Here is a 26,997-nt window from a genome sequence, read left to right on the forward strand (position 1 = left end):
GTGACATCCTGTCACAGTAGCACGCTGGAATTCACTGAGCTCCTGAGAGCGTCCCTTTCTTTCACAAATGTTTGTAGAAGCAGTCTGCACGCCTAGGTGCTTGATTTTATACACATGTGGCCATCACCAAGTAATTGGAACACCTGAATTCAATTATTTGTATGGGTGAGTAAATACTTTTGGCAATATAGTGTATGTATATATATATATTGCAGAGCTGATTAGGGCTTAAAACCCAACATGCAGGGTATAGACTTCGACACACTTCACTGAATTTGGAACTTAACTGTGCTTGAGTTGAGGTTTATTCTGGGTTGAGATACTTTAAAATTTCCCAACATCGTATTAATTTCTTTATCTGACAGGGCACTAAGATCCTACACTCCTTCATGTGGTATCTGAACCCTAGGCAGGTGTTTGACCTGAGTCAAGGGGGACCAAAGGAGGGGTAGGTCTCTCTTTCTCTCTCTCTCTCTCTCTCTCTCTCACACATGTACACACACACACACACACACAACCACACAGACACTAACGTCATCAATATTCACTGGTGATGTCACTGAGTTGTCCGTTAACCTGTATCAATCTTGTAGCCTAGAGCTGTATCGTAAAGTCCATAACCTGAGGATCCTGGCTTGTGGAGGTGATGGCACTGTGAGTAGTGACACACAGACATACACCATTAGTACATGCATAGATGTATAATAAAGCATTACTACTCATTGGAAGGTGGTTCAAGCAGATTTAGTCAAAAGTCATTTGGTTTGGTGATATCTTAATTTATGGCCACTATATATGCTTGACAGTGAGCTTGTGGAATGTGGCAGTTGTTGCAATAGCTGATCATTATTTAATCAAAGGAGGTTTTTTGGCAAACTTTTATGCCAAGAAGGTAATTTTGTTAAATAGATAATATATAGACAGCTAGATATACCAGTAGATAAATAATTTGGATATAAGAAGAGATATCCTATGCGAGTGACACTCTTGTTGACACTCAGAGATGGGTTGATGGATGATGGGACACAGTTTTTTTTTGTCTCAGTAACTGCATGTCTGTGTGCATGTTGAACCAGGTGGGCTGGATCCTGTCTTGTCTTGATGAGTTGGCATTAAATCCTCAACCTCCTGTTGCCGTGTTACCACTTGGGACAGGAAACGACCTCGCCAGGACTCTCAACTGGGGAGGGGTGAGAAAAAAGACAAACACACCTACACAGAACTAATCTGTATGAGGAAATATAGATAGTCAGTTACCTGCTGTGTATAATCTGAGCTGTTGAGTCGTTGAGCTATTTGCTTTTTTTTTTTTTTTTAACCTTGGTTTTGTTACCTGTTGTCTTAACCCTAGAACACTAACGTCGGGTGATTTTCACCCACACAATTTTGAAGTGATCGAATTTTACAACCAAATGAAGGGATGTGTTGATACTTTCGACCAAATGTGTGCTCAGTACAGCTGTGAAAGAAAAACCAAGAGGTGGCCACTGTGTGTCCTATATGGCATGATGAACGCTGGTGTGATAAACTGTATTTTATCCGAGATATTATATCGGGTAAAATATACCCAACGTTAGTGATGGTGTTACTAATTTTAACGTTAGTGTTCTAGGGTTAAATCCACACACAGCTATTTGGTCTTAGTAGAGTTTCCTCACGCAGGTATAGTTATTCACAATTAAAGATGTCAGTCTCATTCTGCATCTTTTTTTGAAGAGATTTTGTGACTTCAAAGTTAAAATCCTGTTTTATATTCATATACATTTGTATGCATATGCATATTGGCACTCTATATGTGTTCCAGGGCTATACAGATGAACCGCTGTCTAAGATCTTGTCCCATGTTGAGGATGGAAGTGTTGTACAGCTAGACAGATGGAATCTAAAGGTTGAACCAAACCACAGTGCAGGGGCTGAGCCAGATGAACAGCAAACTGATAAGGTCAGTGAGCATACACATACTTGCAAACAAATTCATCATATCCATTTTGTCTGAGCTAGCCCACACTGTGAAAAACAAATTCACATGTTCTGCACATCAAGCACATTTTTTTTATTTATTATTATTTTAACCCTAAATCTAACCATTTTTGATTTTTGCTAATGCCAAAAATAAACCAAATCCATGACTCAAACTCAACCAATTATAATTACATTTTTTTAACTTTTTATCTTTTATCTTATTATTTGTGTATATTTGTACATGTCAATTGTATTTTTGCACAGTTGTTAAAAGGAGTGTTGTTTTTTCATTTCACTGTGGATGCACATCCACATGTGACAAATAAAGAATTCTGATTCTGATTCTGATTAAATTAAGTGAAATTATGATTCAGATAATCTGGAATCTTGAAACTAAAAGTAAGCTCATAACTATTTAGCTGCTCTATTAGTAGTTTGTCAATCCGACACGTTGATTCAGAGATACATGTTCAGCCTCTGACAGATCCCATAAAGATTTATTTTAATATCCAGTGTGAGCCATTAGATTGATAGAAAAACAAATTCCTGTTCGGTCCTATCAAAGTTGCATATGCACAAGAGTCACTGAGAACATGAAGAGATTTCTGCTGATTGAGCTGACTAACTTAATGTTGGCTCCCCTCATACATGGATAAATGAATGAAATCATATGGCTCTTCTTGAGTTTCTAATGAGTACACAGAAGCGTGAAAAGGACCCAAAGTAGACACTTTTAACCCATATATAACTTGTGTGTTTTTTTTGTTGATGTGTCTTTTGTGTGTATGCTCTCTCAGTTGCCTCTAGATGTTTTCAACAATTACTTCAGTCTTGGATTTGATGCCCATGTGACTCTAGAGTTCCACGAGTCGAGAGGTACATTCATAATAATTATCAGAAAAATTCCAAGCAAATGTTACTGGCACTGACCCCAAATTACATGATGTACTATGAGTCTTGATATGTAAAATATGGGAACATTAATTTGTGGAGACCTTGCATGTTGCATTCAGATTTGTTGATTTACTCTTACTCTCTGTCTGTCATTGTTTTAGAGGCCAACCCAGAGAAGTTTAACAGTCGTTTTAGGAATAAGATGTTCTATGCTGGGGTAAGCACACCTCGATGTTAAAGATCAGTATATGAATATTTCCACATAATACTACTGCCACATAACACTCTGGCAAAATATGTATGTTTGCTGTCCAACACACAATCTTCATTATTTTAGTCTCTGTGTCCAGTACACACATGTTGGCAATGGGCTGTGTTTAGTCCAGCCGAACACAAAGAGTGGAGGAAACAGTTATCCTTCACTACATGTGCAGTTTCTTCCTAGATAATGTCTACAACAGACATTGCCAATGCAATGCATCACTGGATCATTTGAACATATTTGTAACTATGCATAGGACTTAAACACAAAATGCTTTAGTTCTTAAAACGAGCTATACACTGTACTATATTTGAAAATGGCACACAGTGTGTTCTCGTCTTCCTTCAACGCCTGTGCCAACACACCCAAAAAACTATATCTTTAAATTCAGCAACACAACAGAAGACATGCAATGGGAGGAACATTCGTATTACTGTCTGAATCTCTTCAGTGTCACTGAATTGTTGGGGCTCTCAGATTTACTTTGAAATAAAACACTAGTTGCTTTCCAGGATGTGTGACAAGTGTCCATTGTTGGTCTTCAGGACTCTCTATGTGGTAAATATGACTGCAGGTGACTCGGGTCAGGCAGTTGTGTAAATCTGTATGAAAAGACACAAGTAAATAACTTGGCAGTGCGGATTGTTTCTGCAACCATTCTGTGTTTCCCTTTGCCAGAGGCAGTGGAACATAGGTCCATCTGACTGTGGGATTCAGTCCTCTGAAGGAATCCCGCTTACCTGTCTGTTTCTCTGTCTGTCTGTGTGTCTCTCTTACAGACAGCCTTCTCAGATTTCCTGATGGGAAGCTCCAAAGACCTGTCTAAGCACATCAAAGTGGTGGTGAGTAGTTGTCAATCAAACTTTCAACGATTTGTATGAATCATGCAGTTGCTCCATTACTTTCTCTCGCTGTGTCTTTCTGTCTCCAGTGTGACGGGACAGATTTAACATCAAAGGTTCAGGACTTGAAGCTGCAGTGTTTGGTCTTCCTCAACATACCCAGGTGATACTACGACTACTACTACTACTACTATTTCTGTTACTGATACTATCAAAACAGCATTGTAAGTGTAATGCAACTTGTGGAGGGGTGTTTTGTGTTTAAATTGTTTCATTTTGTTTACTTTTAATTCTTTTGGTTAGTATTTTGTTTTGTATTAAGAATTTCTTTTTTTTTTAAAGCGAGATCTGTGGTAGCCCCGAGAACCCATAACTGTGCCACGTGGTCACATCAAAAAAACAAAAAACAAAACCTCCTTAATGTCGAAATGAAAACAGATTTCTACAGTGTCTTGCCTCGTCTCGTTTCGTTTTCTACCGCTTATCCGGGTGCAGGTTGCAGGGGCAACAGTCTCAGCATGGAAGCCCAGACAGTCCTCTCCCCAACTACTTCCACCAACTCACCAGGGGGAGACACTGAGGCGTTCCCAGGTCAGGCGAGAGACATAGTCCCTCCATCATGTCTGGGGGTCTGTCCTGGGGCCCCTTTTCAGATGGACATGCCCCAGACGACTTCCCAGAGGCATCCTGATCAGGTGTCTGAACCACCTCAACTGACTCCTCTCGATGCGGAGGAGTGGCGGCTCCACTTTGAGCTCCCCTTGGATGGTCAAGCCTCTCACCTCATCTCTAAAGCTGACCCCAGCCACCCTGGAGAGGAAACTCATTTCAGCTGCTTATGTTTTATCTTGTTCTTTTAGTCACTACCTATAACTCATGACCATAGGTGAGGGTTAGAACGTAGATTGCCTCGCCTTTCGGCTCAGCTCTCTCTTCCCCACGACAAAAAGGTGCAGCGTTCGCAACACAGCAGACACTGCCCTGATCCACCTGCCTCAATCTCCTGAGACACCCCAAGTCACTTGAACTCCTATTCTTAGGGCAGGAACTCTCCTCCAACCCGGAGAGGTGCTTATTTTCATCCCAGCCGCTTCACACTTTGCTGCAAACCTCCCGGGTGCGAGCTGGAGGTCACTGTTCAATGACGCCAATAGAACCACATCATCTGCAAAAAGTAGAGATGGAATCCTCCAGCCTCTTGGCTGTGCCTAGAAATTCTGTCCATAAAGATTATGAATAGAATCTGTGACGAAGGGTAGCCCTGGTGGTGTCCACCCTAAATTGGGAACAATGTTTGACTTATTGCCAGTAATGTGAACCAAGCTCTCACTTCGACAATATGGAGATTGGATGGCCCAGAGCAACAGGCCATCCATCCCATATTCCAAGAGAACCTCCCTCGGGATGCCTTGAGGGACACTTTTCCAAGTCCACAAAACACATGTGGACTGGTTGGGCAAACTCCCATGACCCCTCCAGCAACCTCATGAGGCTGTAGAGCTGGTCCAGTGTTTCACGCCAGAGTTTCTGTTGTCACAAAGCTGGAAGCATAGCATTGTCCAAAATGTCTTGGTATGCTGAAGCATTAAAATTTCCCTTCATCAGAATCAGAAGCCTTTATTGTAATTGTACAAGGAATACAACGAAATTGTAACAGCCTTGGAGTGGTGTTATTCTAAATCCTTTAAGTATGTAAAAGACAAGACAAGACAACTTACACAAGACAACTTCCCATTTTCACATGCAAGGGGCTTTACATAGCATCATAGCAACATCCTCTGCCCTTCGACCCTCACATCAACTAAGGAAAAACTCCCAGAAGAAACCTTTAACAGGAAAAATGGGAGAAACCTCAGGGTGAGCAACAGAGGAGGGATCCCTCACCCAGGACGGTCAGTCATGCAATGTATGTTGCACAGGCAGGAAAGCAGTTAACAATCATGAAAATATGGCAGAGATGGGGAATGTTGAGCTGATGTCGAGATAAATAAGAATAATAATAATATTTATAAAAATAGAATAAAATAAATAAGGTGCAAATAGTAGAAAAATAGTGCAAGAACAGAATGTTAATATGGATATAAATATTGTCTGTGCATGGATGTAGAGCTGTACTGCACATTGCCATATTGCACACATATTGGGTCAGGGTGGTGTGTTGTTAGTGTGTGTGTTCAATATGGTGACTGCTTGTGGAAAAAAGCTGTTCCTGAGTCTGTTTGTCCTGGCTCTGATGGACCTGTATCTCCTGCCAGAGGGCAGCAGGTCAAACAGATGGAAGGTGTTCTGCCTCAGTGCAGTGGGAAAACCACACTGTGATGCAGTAGGACAGGATGCTCTTGATGGTTGAGTGGTAGAAGGTTACCAGCAGCTTCTGATCTACATTGTTCTTCCTGAGCCCGCTCAGGAAGAACAAGCGCTGCTGTGCCTTCTTGGTGTGGACCAAGTGAGGTCAGTCGAGATGGTGGTGCCCAGGAAGGTGAAGCTGTGGACCCTCTCCACGCAGTCACCGTTGATGTAAAGTGGGGGTGGGTCTGCTCTGTGCTTCCTGAACTCCAGGATGATCTCCTTAGTCTTAGTGGTGTTAAGATGAGGTTGTTAGCCTGACACCACACAGACAGATTCAGGACTTCATCTCTGTAGGCAGATTCATCATCCCCAGAGATCAGCCCCACCACAGTAGTGTAGTTCACGAACTTCACTATGGTGTTACTGGTGTGGGTTGGTTCGCTATCTGTGTAGAGGGTGTAGAGCAGTGGACTCAGCACACATCCCTGTGGGGAGCCTGTGCTCAGTGTCCGGGTGGAGGAGAGGTGGGGTCCGAGTTTAACTGTCTGTGGTCTGTTTGTGAGAAAGTCCTTGATCCAGGAACAGATGAGTGGGTGGTGTCCTAGGTTGGACAGTTTGCTGACCAGGATGTCAGGAATGATTGTATTAAAGGCTCAGCTGTAGTCTACAAAGAGCACCCTAGCGTAGGTGTCTAAGTGTTCCAGGTGGCTCAGCACAATGTGGAGGGTGATGGGTATGGCATCCTCTGTCGATCTGTTCACTTTGTAAGCCAACTGGTGGGGGGTCGAAGGTTGGAGGGAGGCAGTCTTCGATGTTGGGAGTAAGGTGACTAACCCAAGCTTTGATAAACAGCTCCATCCAAATACATTTGTCTATATACTCTGCTGGTTATGTTCATGCCAGTGCTGTTTGCTGCAGGAGCCCTCTTCTTATGTGGCATTTTGTTTTGCTGATTTAATTATGATTGATGTTCATGTATGTTTATTAGAGAGATTATCTTTCTGAATATCTGAATCTTCATTAGAGCTTTTTCTGCCAAACCTAACTGCAAAAACCTTTGTGATAAAAGACAGTTTCTTCTGAACTGATGGTCATGATGATAAGGAGTGTATATTGTGTTCTTCAGGTACTGTGCAGGCACTACACCTTGGGGAAACCCCAGTGAACATCATGACTTTGAACCTCAACGCCATGATGATGGATACATCGAAGTCATTGGATTCACCATGACATCACTGGTATGGAGCTTATTGAGTCCTGGTAGCCTTGATTGCTATGAAATCATGGTTGCCAGTCTGCATTACTTAATATAAACTTAAATTTAATCGTACCTGAGGTGTCGAGGATTTGAGGATTTTGGAAAAAACTGCACAGCAGAACAGCAGTAAATGCTGTTTAACGACTGTATGTTTTGTTAGTTCCAAAAGGATCTATCTTTGATGCTCAACTCTCAAATGCCATAATGATAGGATACAGACAGTACAGATTTAATTGGATCTAGCAATTTAAAACTACCATAAGTTAAAAGCCATAGGTTCTAAAAATAATCATCCACCTGTTGATTGATACTAGAAAAGGATACTGAAGTACTGGAAGAGGACTATATTTCATAAAGTCATAGCTGGAGTAATGACGAATGCTTACAGTGTGATTGGGTGCTTGTGTTCATAGGCAACTCTCCAGGTTGGGGGCCATGGTGAGAGGTTAAACCAATGCAGAGAAGTCATCCTCACCACTACAAAACCTCTCCCAGTACAGGTACATACTGTCCATATACTGTACATGTATACTGTATATGTACAGGTGACTGTACTGCTTCACTGAACTCCAAACAAATCTGTTTGAAGGGGCAGACATATTTTTTAACTGATGATGACTAAATGTCACTGAAGCATGGTTTTAATTTCTTCAGAAAATTATTTGTGTTTAATTAATTGATTACTTTTGTGGTTAGGTGGATGGTGAACCATGTAGACTTGCTCCCTCTGTCATCCACATCAGCCTCAGAAACCAGGCAAACATGGTTCAGAAAACCAAACGAAGGACCTCACTACCTCTCCTCAATGAGTACGTTTAATATACTCACACTCACACACAGGCTTGCACGACTTTAGCCAGCTAAAGTCAGTAACTTTCTGTTCCTTTTTGTTGAGTAAACTTGACTTTCATCATCACAATATACAACTTTTTTGGTTAAAATGATCTTGTCTAATGTGTCTCTCAGTCAGCAGCCAATCCCAGACAGGCTAAGAATCAGGGTCAGCAGGATCAGTATGTCTGACTATGAGGCTCTGCACTATGACAAAGACAAGCTACGACAAGCATGTAAGGAAACACACACACGCAGACACACAAACACACACACCCACACTTGCATCCATGTATACAGTGGAGCTAACAATGATTAGAATTATAGCATTTACTAGCAATTCATCATAGCAATTACTTCATTACTTTGTTATTATTACCATTCACCATAACTTTATGTGAAATAGTTTCATTGCATATTAAAGTCAAAATTGAGAAAGAAACTTTCACGTTTCTGCCATGTTTGCAGTAAGTTTATTTGCTCAAAGCGGACCTACTCTTTATTCAGTTGTGATGCCAAGCCTAATGTGTCTCAAGTCAAGTACAGCCTTTCTTATTGCCAATAAAAAAAAAAACTTTTCAGAAAAATGGTTTCTTAAATATAAGAACAATAATTAAAGACAGAAATATATTCCAAATAGCATATTTTTACCCAGTGTGTACCAGTATTTACAAAAATTGGACCAAATGTGCGGGAGGTAGAGTGCAAAAAATCATAACAGGAAAATTAAGACACGTATGGAGCCCAAAACAAACCAAAATAATCTTTGCTAAACAAATTCTTATGAGTAATGTTTGTTTGATTTCAGTCATATCATCCACCTCTGATTGTATGTAATTTTCAGCTCAAACAATGCAATAAAGTCTTTTTAAAAAAGATTTTTATACAAGTGTTGAGTATATGAGTGAGTGGAATGATGTTGCAGATTTTCTTTAGTAATAAACAAGACATTGAAATTTTTTTTTACTGATGATTTGGGTGTATCAGATCATGTTTTTAGTTGCTTCTTGCTTCTAGCAAGAAGAACGACAGCCGCATCCTCGGGCTGTTTACATTGTACATTCACACACACAGAAACAAAGCAGCAGCAGCATTTGCTTTGCTGAGTTTACTAGTACTGACACAGGGTGGCACTCTTACCTTTTACAGTAAGCAATGTTTAATTTATAGGGCTGTAAATGTAGATTTGGCTCTTTCTGGCTCTCTTTTTATTTATTTATTTATTTATTTTTTTAAGGTACTTCACAAGGACTTCTGCCTAAATCTGTAGGCCTATATTTCTGCCAATTTGATACTAACTCATATTAATAATTCATCAATTTTTTTTTTCTGTTCACATTATTAGAATGTACCTCATTGCTTGTCCAACAGATGAGAAATGAATTGTTTTGTCCGAACAGCAAGAGTGTGTTAGTTATTGTTTCTCACTACAAAATTACTGCTTAATTTTCAATCAGGTGCCAAGTCATTCACAAGGTTCTAGCTCAATGAGATGTGTGATGTGAAGCCAGCAGTGCTGTGTTGATGCAACGGGCGGCAGTCCTACGCTGCCTGAGGGAGAAGTCTTTATTGTTTCAGCAACACATGCCAGCTTACTGATGATGAGCCAGCTTGGTCAGGCTCATTTAATAAAATAAAAGACAGCATTGCCAACTTGGCCCTGAATTTTGGCGCTGGATACATTTTGTCAGATGTGCAGTTGTTACAATATTGAGCAACGTTATGTGCGCTTGTTTTCCCTTTGTGTTTTTTTTGTTTTCTCTTTATTGTGCGTAACAAGCAGCAGATTACTGTGTCTTTCTTCAACTTGCTTTTTGTTCACTGAATGTTTTTTGAGAGCTCCACCACTTTCCTAGTCTTTTGTTACCCCTGTCCAAACTTCTGTGAAGGGTGTTGCTGGCACTAAATTCAGAATCATTACTATATAGTATATAAGGTATATAGACAAAAGTATTGGGCCACCTGACCTTACACCAACGGAGACTTTCATGACATTGCATTCCAAATACATAGACAACTTTGCAGTGTTGTGTTTCCCTGGGAATTTCCACCTATTCATGCAGCAGAGCAACAGTGAATTTAAGTACTGATGTTGTGCGAAAAAGGCCTGGCTTGCAATCACTGTTCCACTTCATCCCACAGGTGTTCAGCGGCGTCAGGCCTCTGTGCGGGCCAGTCAGATTCTTCTGAACCAAATGCATTCAACCATGTCTTAATGGACCTTGCTTTGTGCACAGGGGAATAGTCATTCTGGAATAGAAAAAGGCCTTTCTCAAGCTGTTATAAAATTGGAAACATAGGATTGTCCAAAATGTCTTGGTGTTGTTACCTTCCCAGATTTGTAGTATGTACCGTAGTATGGACACCTCTTATTTTAATTGGCTCGTTGCTGGTAACTAGCTAGTCCAGACAAACGTGGCAGAGAGGAGAGGAAAGGAGAGGGAGCGATGACTTCAAGCTTGGCATTCCGGGCCTTTTATTGTTGTTACAGACAGAAGAGCTGCTTGATATAACTTGAAATTAAGCAAAAACATTTTTCTCTTTGCGCATAACAGTTACTCTCTCAGATAGCAACAGTCGTGGCGCGTGGGCCATGTCTTTCTACTGTTTTCAGTATATGTGAAAAAGGATTATCACATTCTGTTTGATTTGCATTTTATACGGCCTCCCAACTTTTTTGTAATTGGGTTGTAGTTAAATTTTTGAAAAAGCACAGCCGCTACACTGTAACCTTTTCTATCTTCTAATCTTCTAATCCCCCTTGATTCAAATGACATATATTCTTATATTCATCATATATTCTCTGATCTCAGAACTAATGCAGCTGTGTTTTTGTGGCCCAAAACAGTTGATTTTGCCAGTTTAATTATCGGCCTTTGAGGATTCTCACTTTTGATCCTCAGCACCCATGGTGCTGCTACCACATTCATATATTTAATTACATTCACTTCCCCAGTTGATGTCAGTCCTTGCTAAATGACCAGAGTTAAGACTACCAGTACCTAGTTTCCAGAGAGCTGGAAGTGAGCACCACTGTGTAATTAAATATCAAAGTGCTGTTGGAAAATTGTGTTGTTCCTCTGTTCCTCAGCTATTCCTCTTGGACTGATCGTGGTACCTGGTGAAAGTGACTTGGAAACCTGCAGAGAACACATTCAGCATTTGCAGGAGGTAAGAACTATGGGGGCAGGGACTGTACAGATGATAACGTTACTTTACATATGACTGATTACAAAAAGTAAAAAAATGAGACAAAGCAGAAATCAATTTTTTTTTTTATTTTAAAAACATCTTAAAAATTATTCTTGTATTGTGTTAATGAAAATTTCCTCATTTTAATTTCTCTGAATTTAGTTTCACATAACATATAAAACAGAAATGCAGAGGCATAACACAAAGAAAGCAATTTTGTGATAGTGCGTTAGTTGAGAGCGTGGATGTCAAGTTGCATTATAGCATCTACAGTTGATATAAGGCTGGTTCATGTGTCCACTTATTTATTACACCACACAATATGCATTCTAATTTTTTTAATCATCCATTAAAATGGCACAATTTACCAAATTTATTTAGAACAGTGTGCTACAGTTTCAGGATAATTCAACAACCTGTCGGTTATTTCCGTGGTTTTAACCTTCATTCCTATCAGTAACAATAACATTGTACTCAACAAATTAATCGCTCAAAACTGATACGCAGTGACATCACTGACAAGTCCGACAGGTCAACAAACATAAGCAGTGACCTACTTGTGCATGTTACATATAAAATGGGTTAGATCATTTGGATCTGAGCACTATGGATCATCTGAACAGTTTTTTTTTTCCAATCTGTCATGTTTGTTGCCCCGTTCGATCTATTCCAGAGAATGTTGCTAACTAAGCAATGTGTTTTGTCTTGGTTTGCTGAAAGTTAAATATGTAATTTTCAGTTTTACTAGGGTGGAGTAGTAATCACTATACACCATTATATGAAAACAGTGATGTACGATAATGAAACTGATGTAGATACTTATGGGATGTGTTTCTGTGAGGTTGGTTGGGTTGTGGGGTTGAACTTGATTCTCAGTCAAGGCATGGAGATGAACACAGGCTTATGCCTATGATCATAAAAGAAGTCAGGATAGGCAGGACCAGGTTGGGGGCCTCGATGAAAAAGGAGCCCGTCAACTCATTAAGGTCCTTTCCGGTTGCAGTCATCACAGAACACCTCTTCAATGGAGACCTGTTTGAAAGGCAATGATACAGTGCTATATTACTGAGAGATAGTAGTTTTTACTTGTACTCTATACAACAGAAATGATTCCACATGTGTTTAGTCTTTGTGGTCAGGTAGCTAAAAACATGAATAAAAACAGAACTGAAAGAGCCACCACCATGAAGGACAGACCTGGTAAAACCACATGTTCTAATATCTATGGCCATTCAGAAATCTACCAATATCTCTGCCACTACTGAAAGTCTCACAATGACACGAACTAACTAACTGATCGTGGCAGGGATTCTCCTGGTTTTGTTAACAGTCTTGTTGCGATTGCCAAGTAGTCGTCTTCTGGATCAGCAATTCACCAAAGATTTTTGTTCCTGTCAGTCATTTACATGGGACAATAAGGCCCCCGTTATCCATTCAGTTGTGAACATATTTTATTCATCACACAACAACCTATTTATTTGGCATGCATTCCACCGGACATTTTTGCCATTTGATGTATTCATCTGCCAGACAACAATGCATGACACTGGCCAGTAGTCACATATGCCGACAGAGTGTACACTCTGCTAGTCCTATGCTTAATTTCCAGATTTAGCCAGTTCCCCTTAAGGTATGCCCCAAAAATTACCCACTATCATAACATCTGGGAAAATGTCTCAGAGTATCTATTCAAAAAATAGCCTACATTTCGTCCACACTGACATTTCAACCTGCCAGTTGTCAGATTTAATGCTTCAGACCTTTGTCAACTGAGTCTGTCTTAATTCCTCAGCAAGTAAAAAAAAATTGAGAAGTAAGTAGGGTAAATGGACTGCACTAGTGCTTTTCTACTCAGACTGACCACTCAAAGCGATTAACATGCGCCAGCATTTACCCATTCACACACACATTTAGACGGCAGAGATGCTGCCGTCCTGTTCATCAGGAGTGATAACCATATGAATACACACACGGTGATGGAGGAGCCATCGGCAGCAATTTGGCATTCAGTGTCTCGCGCAAGAACATATCAACATGTACTCTGTAGGGGCCAGGGATTGAACCACCGTCTGATTAGTGGATGATCTCCTGAGCCACAGGCATTAACTATACATCATGACTGTTTAAAACCAGAGGTAATCCCACCGAGTGCGTGAAAATGCAGTGAATGTGAAAGCACCGTAGCTCTTGAACATGCTGTCTTTAGGCAGATACTGGATGAAATGAAACTTTGTGTTCTGTTCTCCCCATGTAGATGTCATGTACCTACATCCCTCATTCCACAGCCTTTTATGCTCTCCTTCAGGAACAGACAGAGCAAAACTAACTCTGGAAATGTCATTTTAAACAACACTATCCTGTTTATTTATAGGTTGAATCACTAACACTGAAAACACAGCTCATGAGTTGATGTCAGACTTTGTGTTGCATAGCAACCAAATGATGTAACACTTGGTTCCCCATTTGATCTCCTGCTCTCTGGTGACTAGTGATACTCACTGGTCTGTAGATCTTTTGATGTGAATGTTTTAAAGTATGTGGAGCAGCTCAAGCTTTTCTGGTGAATTCCTTATTGTATGTTTAAATGTGTGTGTGTGTTTTTTTTTAACAATTTACTTCATCAGGGAGGCAGTTTCAGTATTTTAAATGTTTCTGTGCTTGCAGTAATGTCACTGCAGTAAATACTGTGGCACATTTAAGGAGAAAAAATAAAGCTGTAGTAATACATTTGACAGGATAGAGAAAACTCTCCAGATTAAACAGAATTAAACATGGAACTTCTGAAATAAATATAAATAACTGGTGAAGCATGGGATTTAGTAGGAGGTTGGTTGCTACTCCAAACAATCTCACCATATGAATCTGGTATTTGAAAGTATTCAGCTGGAATTTTGTAAATTTCCGACTATAAAAGCTGGCCTTAATGTAAAACTCGAGTTGTAAAGGCCTTCAAAAAGTAAAACTATGTGGTCCTTTAAAAAACTGTGTGGAACAAACTATCATATGTCTTCAATTATTAGTGAATATTTTAGAGGAGTAGAGGGGAATCGTACTGTGGACGCCTAGAGTGACAAAAACTGCACTTCCAATACTAGATAATAGATGATAGACTGATAGATGGATGGATAACACATAACTACAATCTCAGAGTGAATAAGAAACAAGGATTACTAAATCTAACCAAGCTAAAAGGAGCTCTGAGTTTTTCCTCTGTCTTTATATGTAAAAAGACAAACAGGAGTGAATGGAGAAAAGAGACAAGAAGGAAGAATAAGAGGAGGTGTCAGTCATTCAGACAAGGTCAGCTTCTGATTCCATGTTTGTTGGTTTGCTGTAAAACCCTGCAGACATTTTACGCAACTTGAGCTGTTGAACTTGACAGCACGATTAGATAAGTACAGACAAACGCAGAGAAGTTGAATAGGAGAGGTGTTTACTGCAGCAGGGCTTTATGTCGCAGTCAGCAGAAAAGGTTTGAAAGTATAAAAGGAAAATGACTTTACCTTCAATTCAATTCAATTTTATTTAAAGTGCCAATTCATAACACAGTTATCTCAAGACACTTTACAGGTGTGTAAACAACACACACAAAAAAGAACCCCACACTGAGTAAGCATTTGGCGACAGTGGCGAGGAAAAACTTCTTTTTAACAGGCAGAAACCTCGAGCAGAACCAGACTCAGTGTAGACGGCCTTCTGCTGTGACCGCCTGGGAGGGAGAGGGGGGAGAGGAGAGACAGGGAGATGGAGAGAGACAGGAGAGGGGGAGATAGAGAGAAAAGGGAAAAGGAGAGGGAAAGAGGAGAGACAGGGAGGATAGAGACAACAGTGCAGAGCAGGAGCAGCAGGATCCGGGCAGGGCATGGAGAGGGCTCAGGATCCAGCAGCGGTACCAGGCCTCAGGAGGGCGGGGTAGGAGATTCTGGATCCAGCAACATGCTCCTGAAGTGCTGAGAAAAGTTGGAGCACAAGAGCTTCGGGGGAGAGGGCGAGTTAGTGCTGTACGAGTGATGGAACATGATGAGTGAGTCCCCTTGCTCTGAAAGCTCGGTGTCTAAGGATCTCCCCCAGCAATCTAAACCTATAGCAGCATAATTAGGGGTTGGTCCAGGCAGAGCCTGAACAGTCCTAACTATAGGCTTTGTCAAAAAGGAGGGTTTTAAGTCTACTTTTAAACATAGAGAGGGTGTCTGCAACCCGAACTGAGGCTGGTAATTGGTTCCACAGCAGAGGATCTTGATAAATGAAGGCCCTGGCTCCATATCTACATGTGGAGATTTGTGGTATTACCAGTAAGTCTGAATCTAAGGAACACAGCACCCTAGAGGGTTCAATGAGATCAGTGATATGTGATGGTGCCAGACCATGCAAGGCTTTGTAGGTTAGGAGGAGGATCTTAAATTCTACTCTAAATTTTACTGGGAGCCAATGTAGAGAGGCCAGCACAGGTGAAATGTGGTCACGCCTCTTAGTCTTAGTCAGAACATGAGCTGTGGAGTTCTGAATGAGCTGCAGAGTCCTGAGGGACTTTTTAGGGCATCCTGACAAAAGAGAGTTACAGTAATCCAGCCTAGAGGTAACAAAAGCATGGATTTTACACTGTAAATAGCACCACATTTATTTTTATATTGTTTTGTTTATTCTTACTTTATTCTATGACTACACTGTTTGGACTGAACTGAACTTAATCTCATTGTACTTGTATATTGACAATATAAGCATTCTATCTGTCTGTTCTATCTATGAGTTTCTCAGCAGCATCTAAGGAAAAGATATGCCTGATTTTTGCAATGTTACGAAGGTGGAAGTATGCAGTCCTTGAGATTTGTTTTATATGTGCGTGTTGAAAGACAAGTCTTGATCAAAGCTAACACCCAGGTTCTTTGCATTGGTGCCAGAGGCAGGAGCTAGTCTGTTATGAAAGGCTATATCATTAGCTAAAGATTGTCTAAGATGTTTTGGACCAACTACTAGAACCTCAGTTTTGTCTGTGTTCAGTTGAAGAAAGTTGTGGGTCATCCAGGACTTAATATCTACAACACAGGATTGCAGTTGTGGTAACTGATTGCTTTCATCTGGCTTCATTGATAAATACAATTGGGTGTCGTCAGCATAAAAGTGAAAATTTATAGAGTGCTTTCTGATCACATTGCCTAGTGGGAGCACTACCTTCTTTGTTTTCTTTCTCTTTCTTTCTATTTATGTATCTCTTTTTCTTTTTTACATTCAGTCACTTCTGTGTAGTTGTTTGTAGGTAGTAGGTTGTCTGAAGTTATAGAACCAACAATGATTATGTATTCAAAAAATAAGATTCAAAATATTTAGTGCTGTGTAAACAAAGAATAAGGATTTAAACACAAGTCTACAGCTAACAGGGACCCAGAGCTTAGAGGCATAATTCTAAGTAATGTGATGTCTTTTTTCTGATCCTGCTAAAAGCCTTGCTGCAACATTCTGAGATTGGATGAAGATGAGCCTCTCTAGGTCAAGGGGACAGGTCTGTGGTGGTTTGCCTCCTTGGGGTGTGCAGTCTTAGGAACTGGAACCACACAGAAGGTCTTCCACAGGACGGAGACTCTGTCCAGACTAAGGTTCAGGTTAAAGATGTACATGACATGAGGGGAAAGGGGTGGAAAGTCGGGTGGGCTGTTGTGAAGTGGTGTGAGGACAGAGGGGTGATGGGAGATGAAGATGAAGATGGTGATGATCGGTGATGGTGATAGTGTCTGCTGGCCTGGAGATGTGTGAAGAGGGGAGAGGAAACGTGGCAGAGGGGGTGGGGATTGGAGTTAAATCAGTTTAAAAACAGGTTTAATTCACTTGCCCAGCGCTGGTTGCCATCTGCTGTCCCTCTGGCTCCACTCAGTCCATGTCCGGAGATGGTCTTTAGGCTCCTCCACAGATACACATACTGTGTGAATGTGGGGAGGGTGGAAGATAGAGAAGCTTGATGTGTCGACTTGTTCCTTTACAGAGATGTGCCCCGGGTTGCATCCATCCATCCATCCATTTTCTATACCGCTTATCCGTCAGGGTCACGGAGCTGGAGCCTATCCCAGCTGACTACGGGCGAGAGGCGGGGTACACCCTGGACTGGTCGCCAGTCAATCGCAGGGCCAACACACAAAGACAAACAACCATACACTCTCACACTCACACCTAGGGGCAATTTAGAGTAGCCAATTAACCTAATGTGCATGTTTTTGGTATTGTGGGAGGAAGCCGGAGTACCCGGAGAAAACCCACGCAGGCACAGGGAGAACATGCAAACTCCACATAGAAGGGCCCAGACCGGGATTCGAACCTGGAACCCTCTTGCTATGAGGCGACAGTGCTAACCACTGCACCACCCCTACATTTATACATTACATTTATAGGCTTTCTTCAACTGCATTGAAATGAATTAATTAAAAGGACACTCTGTGATTTAAATGTGCAAAGGTAAATGTCATGTAGACATGGCTGGGTTGGCCACAGTTGAATGTAGCGCGTTGCATGCTTTAATGCTTTAGCAGATTCTTCACTGTTGTAGATGCAGACTTGCAGACCTTACATTACCATCCCATAGGCCTAATCCAAAGGTAAAAAGAAAAAAAATCCAATTCCATACAATGTGCAAAGCTACTTTAAGCTAGCTGTCACTTTAACTTCAAATTCAGGTTTTCAACATCAACTGTATGTGATGTGATGTGTTTTCACAGCACATATGTAATGCAGGTGATACATACCTGTCTGATAAATTTTAATTGAAGATTCTTCATGGAAGGACATTAATATTAGTTTAAATTTAATTGGATAGACACATTCTACGAACACAACTGTCTGGCAGAAGAGACAATGCCTCACAGATTTATCTGTTTATTAAACTTAATTTCTGGTTTAGATATTTTTCTCATTTTCACATAATGAGGAGTAAAGTAGGATATAGTCTAATTCATTGTAAGATCTGTTGAACCCCACAAAGACATGAGTTAAGCTTGTGTTGTTATGTGTCTGAATGGCTATTGACAAAAAGTCAGTAGTGGTTATGTGTTCTTCCAGTCTTCTTCTGCTCTGTAATTTATCGGTTCTGTCTGCTTTTCATTCAGGAAGAGACAGCCAAGCAAAAGAATCTTTCTCTTCAGAGATTATCTCCAAAATGGTGTTTTCTTGACTGTAAGTATAACATATTTATTCTTTTTTTTTGTTCAATTTTTCCACTACCTGGGCTCTTTGCCTTATTTGGCTTAGTAGTTCTTCCCCCCACTGTACCATGAACATTTTCCATTTTTTGCTGTGCAAGAAAAGAAAATAAGAAAAACATGAGCAACAGTGGCAACGAAAAACTTCCTTTTAGAAGGCAGAAGCCTCACAGCAGCCCCCAGCTCAATGTGGGCATCCATCTGCCTCGACCGGTTAAGTTAAGTGAGAGAGAGAGAGATACAAGAGTATGTAAGAGTATGTATTGATGGGACAGGAATATATTTGGGAGTAGAGCTAGAGGAGGAGAGATAAACTTTGAGTATATACTGTGTGTATATTTGTTTTGTTTTTTATTATTATACATATTTTAAGATGATGCCTCTCCGGGAAGCAGCAGCCTGTTACTGCAGCTCTGTCTTTGTTTCTGTGTTTTGGTTGTTTTTTGTGTACTCCTTATTGTTTTTTATGGCATTAATCTTTGTACACAAGTACAACTATGAATGTACAAGTGGCAAGATTAGCTTTTTGTGACTATAATTTTGTAAGATATGTAATTTGACTGATTCTCAACGCCAAAGTCTTGTATTAACTTCTTATAAATACATATACATTTTTCACAGAATGAGAATTTTGAATTTAGGCCCGATCGACTACATGTTATGAAGGGTGCTTAAAATGGTTATTATGAATAGTAGGAATTATTTCAGGAAGCAAACACCGCTTCACTGTATTAACGGGCAAAATTGCAAGTCTATTCTTTAATCCAACCATCTGGTCCTGATCCAACTGAAGCTGCACACAAGGCAACTAAAAAGAGGAGGTTCAAATTCGGCCATCTAAAGGATTGTGAAAAAAAATATTCTGCTACAAATGTGAGAGTTACACAAGTAAAGCTTGTACTTGCAGACTTCCTCTGTATAGTTTCTTCTTACACATGTCAAGTAGACAAAATCATACAAAATAAAACATTACACATTAATTACAAAATAAATAAATGTATAATTGTATGTTTTTGAGGGAAAACAAGTATTGTGCAACTAATAATACAGTTATTCCCCAACTTGTCGAGTGAGCATTGTTTCTTCATGGAGTGATTTTTGGTTTCAAATTTGATTCAGATTCGCAGTGGTATGACAAAGACGATGTCACTGCCAAGTCTGTTGTAAGGCAACAGTATCCATTTCCTTAGGTCCAAGCTATATTATCATAACACAATAGCAATGATGGCCTACAGTATAATATTTTTTTATAACCCAAGTTGTAAAAAATCTGAATCTTCGTTTAAAGAAAGTTATTGTTTAAAAATACATACAGACAGAAACCTGTAACATACAAACAGGTTAGTCTGCCAAAGCATAGTTCCATCAGATCTTGTTTATTGGTGAATGTCATGAATATTAATCTGATACAACAACAGCTACCAAAAATATCACATAGGAAAACCTTGCATCTCACACACTCTGCTATGCATATATTTAAACACACACGCGCGCACACACACACACACACATCTGCTTGTGAGTCCTGGTGGAATTCAGCAGAGAAAAAAGACAGCTGCATAAGAGAGAGAGAAGAGAAAAGTGTATGAAAATGACAAGCTGTCATACTGTGATCTATGGACATTTCACATTATGTTAGCCTTTAAAGTGATGTCAATAATTTGTATTTTATATTTTTATATTTTTTCTTAAGTGAGCAATTTTAATTTTCTCTGACTATTTATAAGTGTGTTTTTAAGCTGAGGATCTGCACAAAATTTCGTTATGCTTGCATAATGACAATAAAGACTCTTGAATCTTGAATCTAAACCTATAGTATGTGAGCCTGTATGAGTACCATCGATAATGCAGTTTCACTTCCAGATCAGGTTTTTAGCTTCTGTCTCTGAATAATTTAATACTGATAATCTGATTACAGAGGAAAAAGTATGTTTTATATTATATTGTTCAAGTGTTCTTATAGTTTTTTTTATTTAAGTTAATTCATTAGTTAGCAGTGTCACTGTCAGTTAAGGTTACAACATACTTCAGCAAAAGTATGTTTTGATTGTTTGGGTTTGAAAGAACCTTTCCCACGATAAAGTTTGGCGCTTTTGTTACTTTTTTTTTTTTATTTGCAAAACATATTCCAAGCAACTTTATTTGGGCATACTTAGGCCTTCAGGGTTTAGTCTCCTGCCCTGTATTTGTTTTTTGTATTTACTTATCAGGAATAACACTCATTAATCAATGTTCACAAATTTTCATTTTTAGACTGTTAAGACTGTGACATAATAAAAATTAAAATTAACAGCTGTATTAAAACAATGCAAAGCTAAAGAGAACCTAAAACAGAAAAAGAACACAAGAGCATAGACCAAAAAACCCAGATTTAAACCACAAATTAATTAATATTATTGTTCCTTTTTTGTTAGCTCCTTAGAAAATGAATTGGATGTATGTAGTTCTCTGCTATATGCTGGTATCAAAGAAATGGTCAGATTGGTGTGAGGAAGTGAGGAGCTTATTTATGCACAGTTTGACAGTGATGACAGCTATTTGCTTTTGGCAAGAACTTCTAGCAACTGCAAGAAATAATCTTATTTAAATCCGCTGAATTTACAGACCAGATGTTTGTGATTTTAAGATGTTTCTTTGGTTAACACAGCCATTTTTTTTGTCTCTTCAGCTACGACAGCAGATCGTTTCTACAGAATAGACAGAGCACAGGTAAGTCTAAATGCAGTTACACTTTTAATATGTACGGGGCCTGATCATCTGAGGTGAGATGACAGAAATACTTCACCACATGTGAAATGGCTGCACACTGTATGAACGCACCTCTGCACTTCGTCATCATTTTGTTTTCACTGATTGCATTTGAGCATATACGTTGTAAGTATGTCTTTATGATTCACTCATGTATTCTTCACCAATAACAAGGATAGAAATGTTTTTTTTGTCATTTATGCAAATATCATCATCTAGAAGTAATTATTATATTAATTAGATTAGTAATAATAGAAATATTATTATCATTGTTGTTGAAATAAAAAATCAAAAATTAAATTCAATAAAATTTTATGAAATTTTTCTTCATAGGCAACATGTGACCAGTATAGTGATTGGTCCAAAATGAAACAATGTTGGAGGTAGTAGACTTAAGACTGAGCTCTCAGTGTCAAAGACAAATTTTGGTCCAGTGTCTCATCTATTAATCTCTTAGTTGTTAGTTTTAGTTTAGTTTTCAGTGCCAAAATCCCTCTTGGTTAATTGATAAACCTTAGCCTCTACCAACCAGCCAAACAAAAGAAGAGACTACTAATAGTGCAGTCGTGGATCAGCGGTTAGGGTGTCGGACCCGTCCCGGTGTCCATGGCTGAGGTACCCTTGAGCAAGGTACCTAACCCCCACTGCTCCCCGGGCGCTGCACGCGGTCGCCCACTGCCCCGGGTTTGCTGTGTGTGTGTGCACGTCACTTGGGTGGGTTAAATGCAGAGAACAAATTTCATTGGAGTGAGTTCCCTCCAATGACAAGATATGTCACTTTCCTTCCTTTTAATATGACTACAAAAAACCATACTGCTCAACCCAAAAGGAAACTAACCACCATGAAGTATTTTACTTCCTTCTTTAATCTTTTATGTTAGCACATACACATCTTAGAGATGAAATGGTATGAAACTTTCATATCATGATTAAAAATTAACACGTTTATCAGTATTGATGCAGTATTGTTAAAGTGTGCTCACTCATCCATGCTTACCATTGAGTGTATGCAATGACCTTATGCACAATAGTTCCTACATGAAACTGCTCACAACGAGATGAGTAACTGGGTCATGATTCCTGGAAACAGACACTGCTGCCGAGTTTTCCCATGTGTCCTCTTGGCACTTTGAACAACAATAGAACAACCCACCCCCCGCCACACACACACACACACACACACACATACTCACAGCACAGATGTCTTTTGTTTCCAAACTCCACAGGAATTTATTTTAAACATTGCAATTCATACAGTAAAAATGCTTTGTGCTGCAGATCTTCTCAATTCAGGGTTGTAGCTGCAAGCCTGCCACTCTTAGTTCATTTTCATTGTCTACCTTTGATCTGTATTTTGGCTTGATTGAGGCCACAGTAGAGAAACCTATCTCACAGGTGGGATGTGGCAAAAGGAAGGAGTGTGGTCACAGCTCTCTCAACTAGCAGTGGGTAATCCTTTTCCACTCCAATCCAAAATGCAGCCAGTGGCTTAGACTGAAACTGCAGCCTCTTTGTTGAATCAGAGGTGACATCAAGTCGTTAGGTGGTATTGTACTGAAGGTGTCTCAAATCCAGTCATACTGTTCAGGAACCTGCACTGGAAAATCCATCCATCCATTTTCTATACCGCTTATTCGTCAGGGTAGCAGGGGAGCTGGAGCCTATCCCAGCTGACTACGGGCGAGAGGCGGGGTTCACCCTGGACTGGTCGCCAGTCAATCACAGGGCCAACACACAAAGACAAACAACCACACACTCTCATACTCACACCTAGGGGCAATTTAGAGTAGCCAATTAACCTAATGTGCATGTTTTTGGTATTGTGGGAGGAATCCGGAGTACCCGGAGGCACGCAGGCACAGGGAGAACATGCAAACTCCACATAGAAGGGCCCAGACCGGGATTCGAACCTGGAACCCTCTTGCTATGAGGCGACAGTGCTAACCACTGCGCCACCGTGCCGCCCTGCACTGGAAAATACCTCTGGAAATGTTTTTGTAGGGCAGAGATGTGAGCTTTCATGCATGACCCATTGCCTTTCAAAGCAGCAGTAATGGCGAGCGTTCGCTGGGTTTGCAGCACGTTGGTCTGTGGCGGAATGTAAACAGTGAGTGCACGTTGGAAATGAATACGCCGGGGAGCATAGTACAGTGTCCACGGCGGCGGAGCCGTACGAGCGCACCGGCCCGTTGACCTCGCTTCCGATGCCTCACCGCCTTAGTGGCGATCAGGGCTCCTTTGATTAAAAAGTTCAAAATATCCGCTGATGTGACGAGAAACTCAGTAGACAAATCTGGTGGGGTTGTTGCGCAGATGTTTATGAGTTCATCCCTGGTATAATAATTCTGAGTACCGAGGCAACTACCGGGATAAAAACACAAAAACAGTAAAAAGAGAGCTGCACCAAACACTGTGTCGACCGCCTGTGGCGCCATGATGGATGGCATTTCTTGTATATAAATTATCTAAATTTTCTGTTGCATTTCTTCACTTAGACCTTTGCACTTGTCGCACTGAGACCATTAAAATGATACCAAACATGAACATATTTTTGTCTCATAATATACAGGATTCATTTCAAATCCAGCTTTTAATTAAGTCCTTTCACTTCAGTGGGCCTGGCCAAGTAGAAAGTGTTAAAGGTCCCTCACGGACAAGTGAGTGGATGTGGCCAGGCCCAGCAGTGGGGGTTCAGACTGGACTCAGGGACATCCAATACATTACAAATATACAATATATATATACAATACAATACAAATTTTTGTTTTATAATTCAGGTTGCAGTAAGTTGCAGGTGTGGTCATAAGATAAGATGACATGTTTTTTTTTATTTAGCTATATTACTTTGTATTACTTTGAATTTTGTATCAGCTTTTCTTACTCCAAATCCAGCAATTAAAAAAAGATAAATAAGCAAAAAAACAATCTTTCTCTTATGTAGTTACATAAAACATAAAACGTTTATTTTTTTTTGTTTAAGCATTAACATCTAATATAATATTGTTATGAGCTTCCACTTCATAGCAGAATCTGTCCTGTGTTTCATTTTTTTTGTATCAGGAACATCTGAACTATGTATCAGAAATCTCCCAGGAAGAGATCTTCATTCTGGACCCTGAACTGGTTGTTATGACAACTGTGGGCACCTCCCCCTCACCAATGCCCGACCTGGCTAACCCAGCCTCCAGCCTGGTAAACAGCAGGTAGGCTGAGCCTTAACCCGAGCACAACAAACCAAAGCCATTATTATAAGCCTGCGGCAGCAAAAACTGTGTCACAGCACAGTACACTTGACTAGATATGACTTGATAGAGAAAATCCAGTTATTAGACTCTCTTCTTAATCAGACAACAATTCTGGTGGCCTTCCATGCAGAGAGCTGTAGGGGAGTATGTCATATAAATACACCCCTACCCCACATAGAGTCACTAGGCACTTTAAATGTTTTACTCACTCGGTTCACTGCGCCTTACATTCTGCTGGCACCTTACAGTCTACTTCTACTTCTTTTTTGCACAACATTACACTCAATTTGTTGTATATACACCTTTTTTATATTCCCTTGTATGTATATTTCATATTGCCACTTTTATATTGTTATTTTTAACTTTTGTATAGCTTGTTGTGTGTATTGCTGCTGCTGCACTGCAATTTCCCAGCCTGGGATCAATAAAGTATATCTATCTATCTATGGCAATGGCTCTCCCCATCAGCCACAGCCCCTCCCCCAAGCTGGACAGTGTACCCCGTCACATTTTGAAAATAGTCCAGGAATGTCTCAGACCCACAACAGTGACCAACAGAATCCCAAGATCCCATAATTGAGAATCTGTGAGATGCACTGGAATAAGCTGAATCCACCCTACTGCAAGACCCAAAGGATCCATCATTCCAATGCCAGTGACCACAAAATACCTCCAGAGGTCCTGAGTCCCTTCCCTTCACAGGGCAAATGGTGCCTCCGGAGTTGTATTTGGTTTATAATGTGTAGGTGGGTTTTATGTCTCAAAAACATCCATGTGATTGCCAGAAACCAAGGTTTCCCCGTAGAACATTGCTTTGTAAACTTATGAGTAATTTTATTCGCTTCTCCTGTCAGTAGTTTTAATGTTGTGGCTGATCGGTATACATACCTGTTGAGCTTGCTTGAGGACAAAAGTAATGGCAGAAGTATAAGTGCATATATTTGCACTTTTCCACAGTTTATTTGGATCAACAGCCAAGTGTATTATGTGTTTGTTTTGTATTCTGGAACTGTATGTGCCTTCTATGTCATGTCTTATGTATGTCTCAGAGCCATGAACACTTTGATTATCAGCTACTGAAACAACAATTCAGACAATATGACAAAATAAATGCTCACAGATTTCTTCTGGCATTTGTGCAGATATAAAATATAAAATGTGAACATTGTGAAAGATTAGCATACAAAATAGAAAGTGGGAATAAATAAAGTAACAGGTACAATGTGAGTATAGGCAGAGTAGCACAATCTGCTGATCCCAGTAACACTTCCCTTTGGCTGTGTGAATTTGCGTGTGTGTGCACGCACGTGTATGTGCATGTGTGTTGGTGGGCTGATTTGCAATGCTGAGTGCACTGAGTGGGAGGATGAGGAGGAGAGATGAGACTGAGAGGCTGAGAGGCAGGGGCAGAGTGAGCTAGAGATGGGTTTAGGAAAAGATAGGGTCAGGAAAACAGTGATGCAGAGAGAAATGGAATGCATGTCAGAGCACTCAAGCCACACCAATCTGCAATACTTGAATACACTCAAACACACACAGACACACACACAGTGTAACAGTTTGCCCACGCAGGGCCAGAGGTGAACATTATTCCTCCCACTATAATTACCTCCCTCTCTTCAGCCTCTCTATCCCTCTGTCTCTGACAAAACACTGAAAGACACCTACATACAAAACATTTTGTTTTGTAAAATGATTTTTGAGCTTCGCATAATGTCAGTTTACACTTCGGCATCAGGTGAAATTCTGTTAAAGCAGACACAATCACAATAGGGTTACCATTAGTGTTGCTGTTGGTTTTGATTTATAGTTTAGCATCAGAGCTCACCAATAGTACCACCACCATAACTCTAGACATACCTTTATCATACTGTACATTATCAGGTCATAATGTACATTAAGCTTTACTAGACTAATGTCAGCTATGTTGTACATTATCGATGGAACCTGCATATGCAGCTGCAATAGGCTTGCCTTAACCCATTAATGCATAAAACCACACAAAGCTTACCTTCCTTAATCATCCCATCACTGATCTGCCACCTGTGTGGTAAATACATAGTTAAAGTTTCACTAGTTTAACTACTTTTAAGGTGATTACAAGTACTTATTTAAGGTTTATGAAAGATGTGCTTGAAAGGTTAAAGGTTAAAAGAATCTCTCTGCATCAGGTTTCAGTACTAACTCTGCACTTGTATCAAATTTTCACATAATACACTTACACACTTATCCATTTACTACACTTTGATTTAAATCAAATTTTAAAACTATGCCGCAACCTGATAACCTGGTA

General features: G+C 40.1%; 1 protein-coding gene across 2 annotated transcripts in view; it reads left to right on the plus strand.

Moving 5' to 3' along the window:
* Positions 1-26,997, plus strand: part of LOC124055174 (diacylglycerol kinase zeta-like) — a 92,116-nt gene that overhangs the window by 40,571 nt on the left and 24,548 nt on the right. For both annotated transcript variants that reach the window (XM_046381700.1, XM_046381699.1), the window contains 16 exons: positions 366-448; positions 594-654; positions 1,077-1,190; positions 1,805-1,942; positions 2,760-2,838; positions 3,018-3,073; positions 3,898-3,960; positions 4,050-4,123; positions 7,376-7,487; positions 7,921-8,007; positions 8,204-8,316; positions 8,474-8,574; positions 11,430-11,509; positions 18,619-18,685; positions 21,380-21,420; positions 24,520-24,662. In XM_046381700.1, the coding sequence (XP_046237656.1) occupies positions 366-448; positions 594-654; positions 1,077-1,190; positions 1,805-1,942; positions 2,760-2,838; positions 3,018-3,073; positions 3,898-3,960; positions 4,050-4,123; positions 7,376-7,487; positions 7,921-8,007; positions 8,204-8,316; positions 8,474-8,574; positions 11,430-11,509; positions 18,619-18,685; positions 21,380-21,420; positions 24,520-24,662 (1,412 nt within the window). The remainder of the gene's footprint in view (positions 1-365; positions 449-593; positions 655-1,076; positions 1,191-1,804; positions 1,943-2,759; positions 2,839-3,017; positions 3,074-3,897; positions 3,961-4,049; positions 4,124-7,375; positions 7,488-7,920; positions 8,008-8,203; positions 8,317-8,473; positions 8,575-11,429; positions 11,510-18,618; positions 18,686-21,379; positions 21,421-24,519; positions 24,663-26,997) is intronic.

This window comes from Scatophagus argus, chromosome 24, assembly GCF_020382885.2.
Source record: "Scatophagus argus isolate fScaArg1 chromosome 24, fScaArg1.pri, whole genome shotgun sequence".
NCBI classification, from domain to species: Eukaryota; Metazoa; Chordata; class Actinopteri; family Scatophagidae; genus Scatophagus; species Scatophagus argus.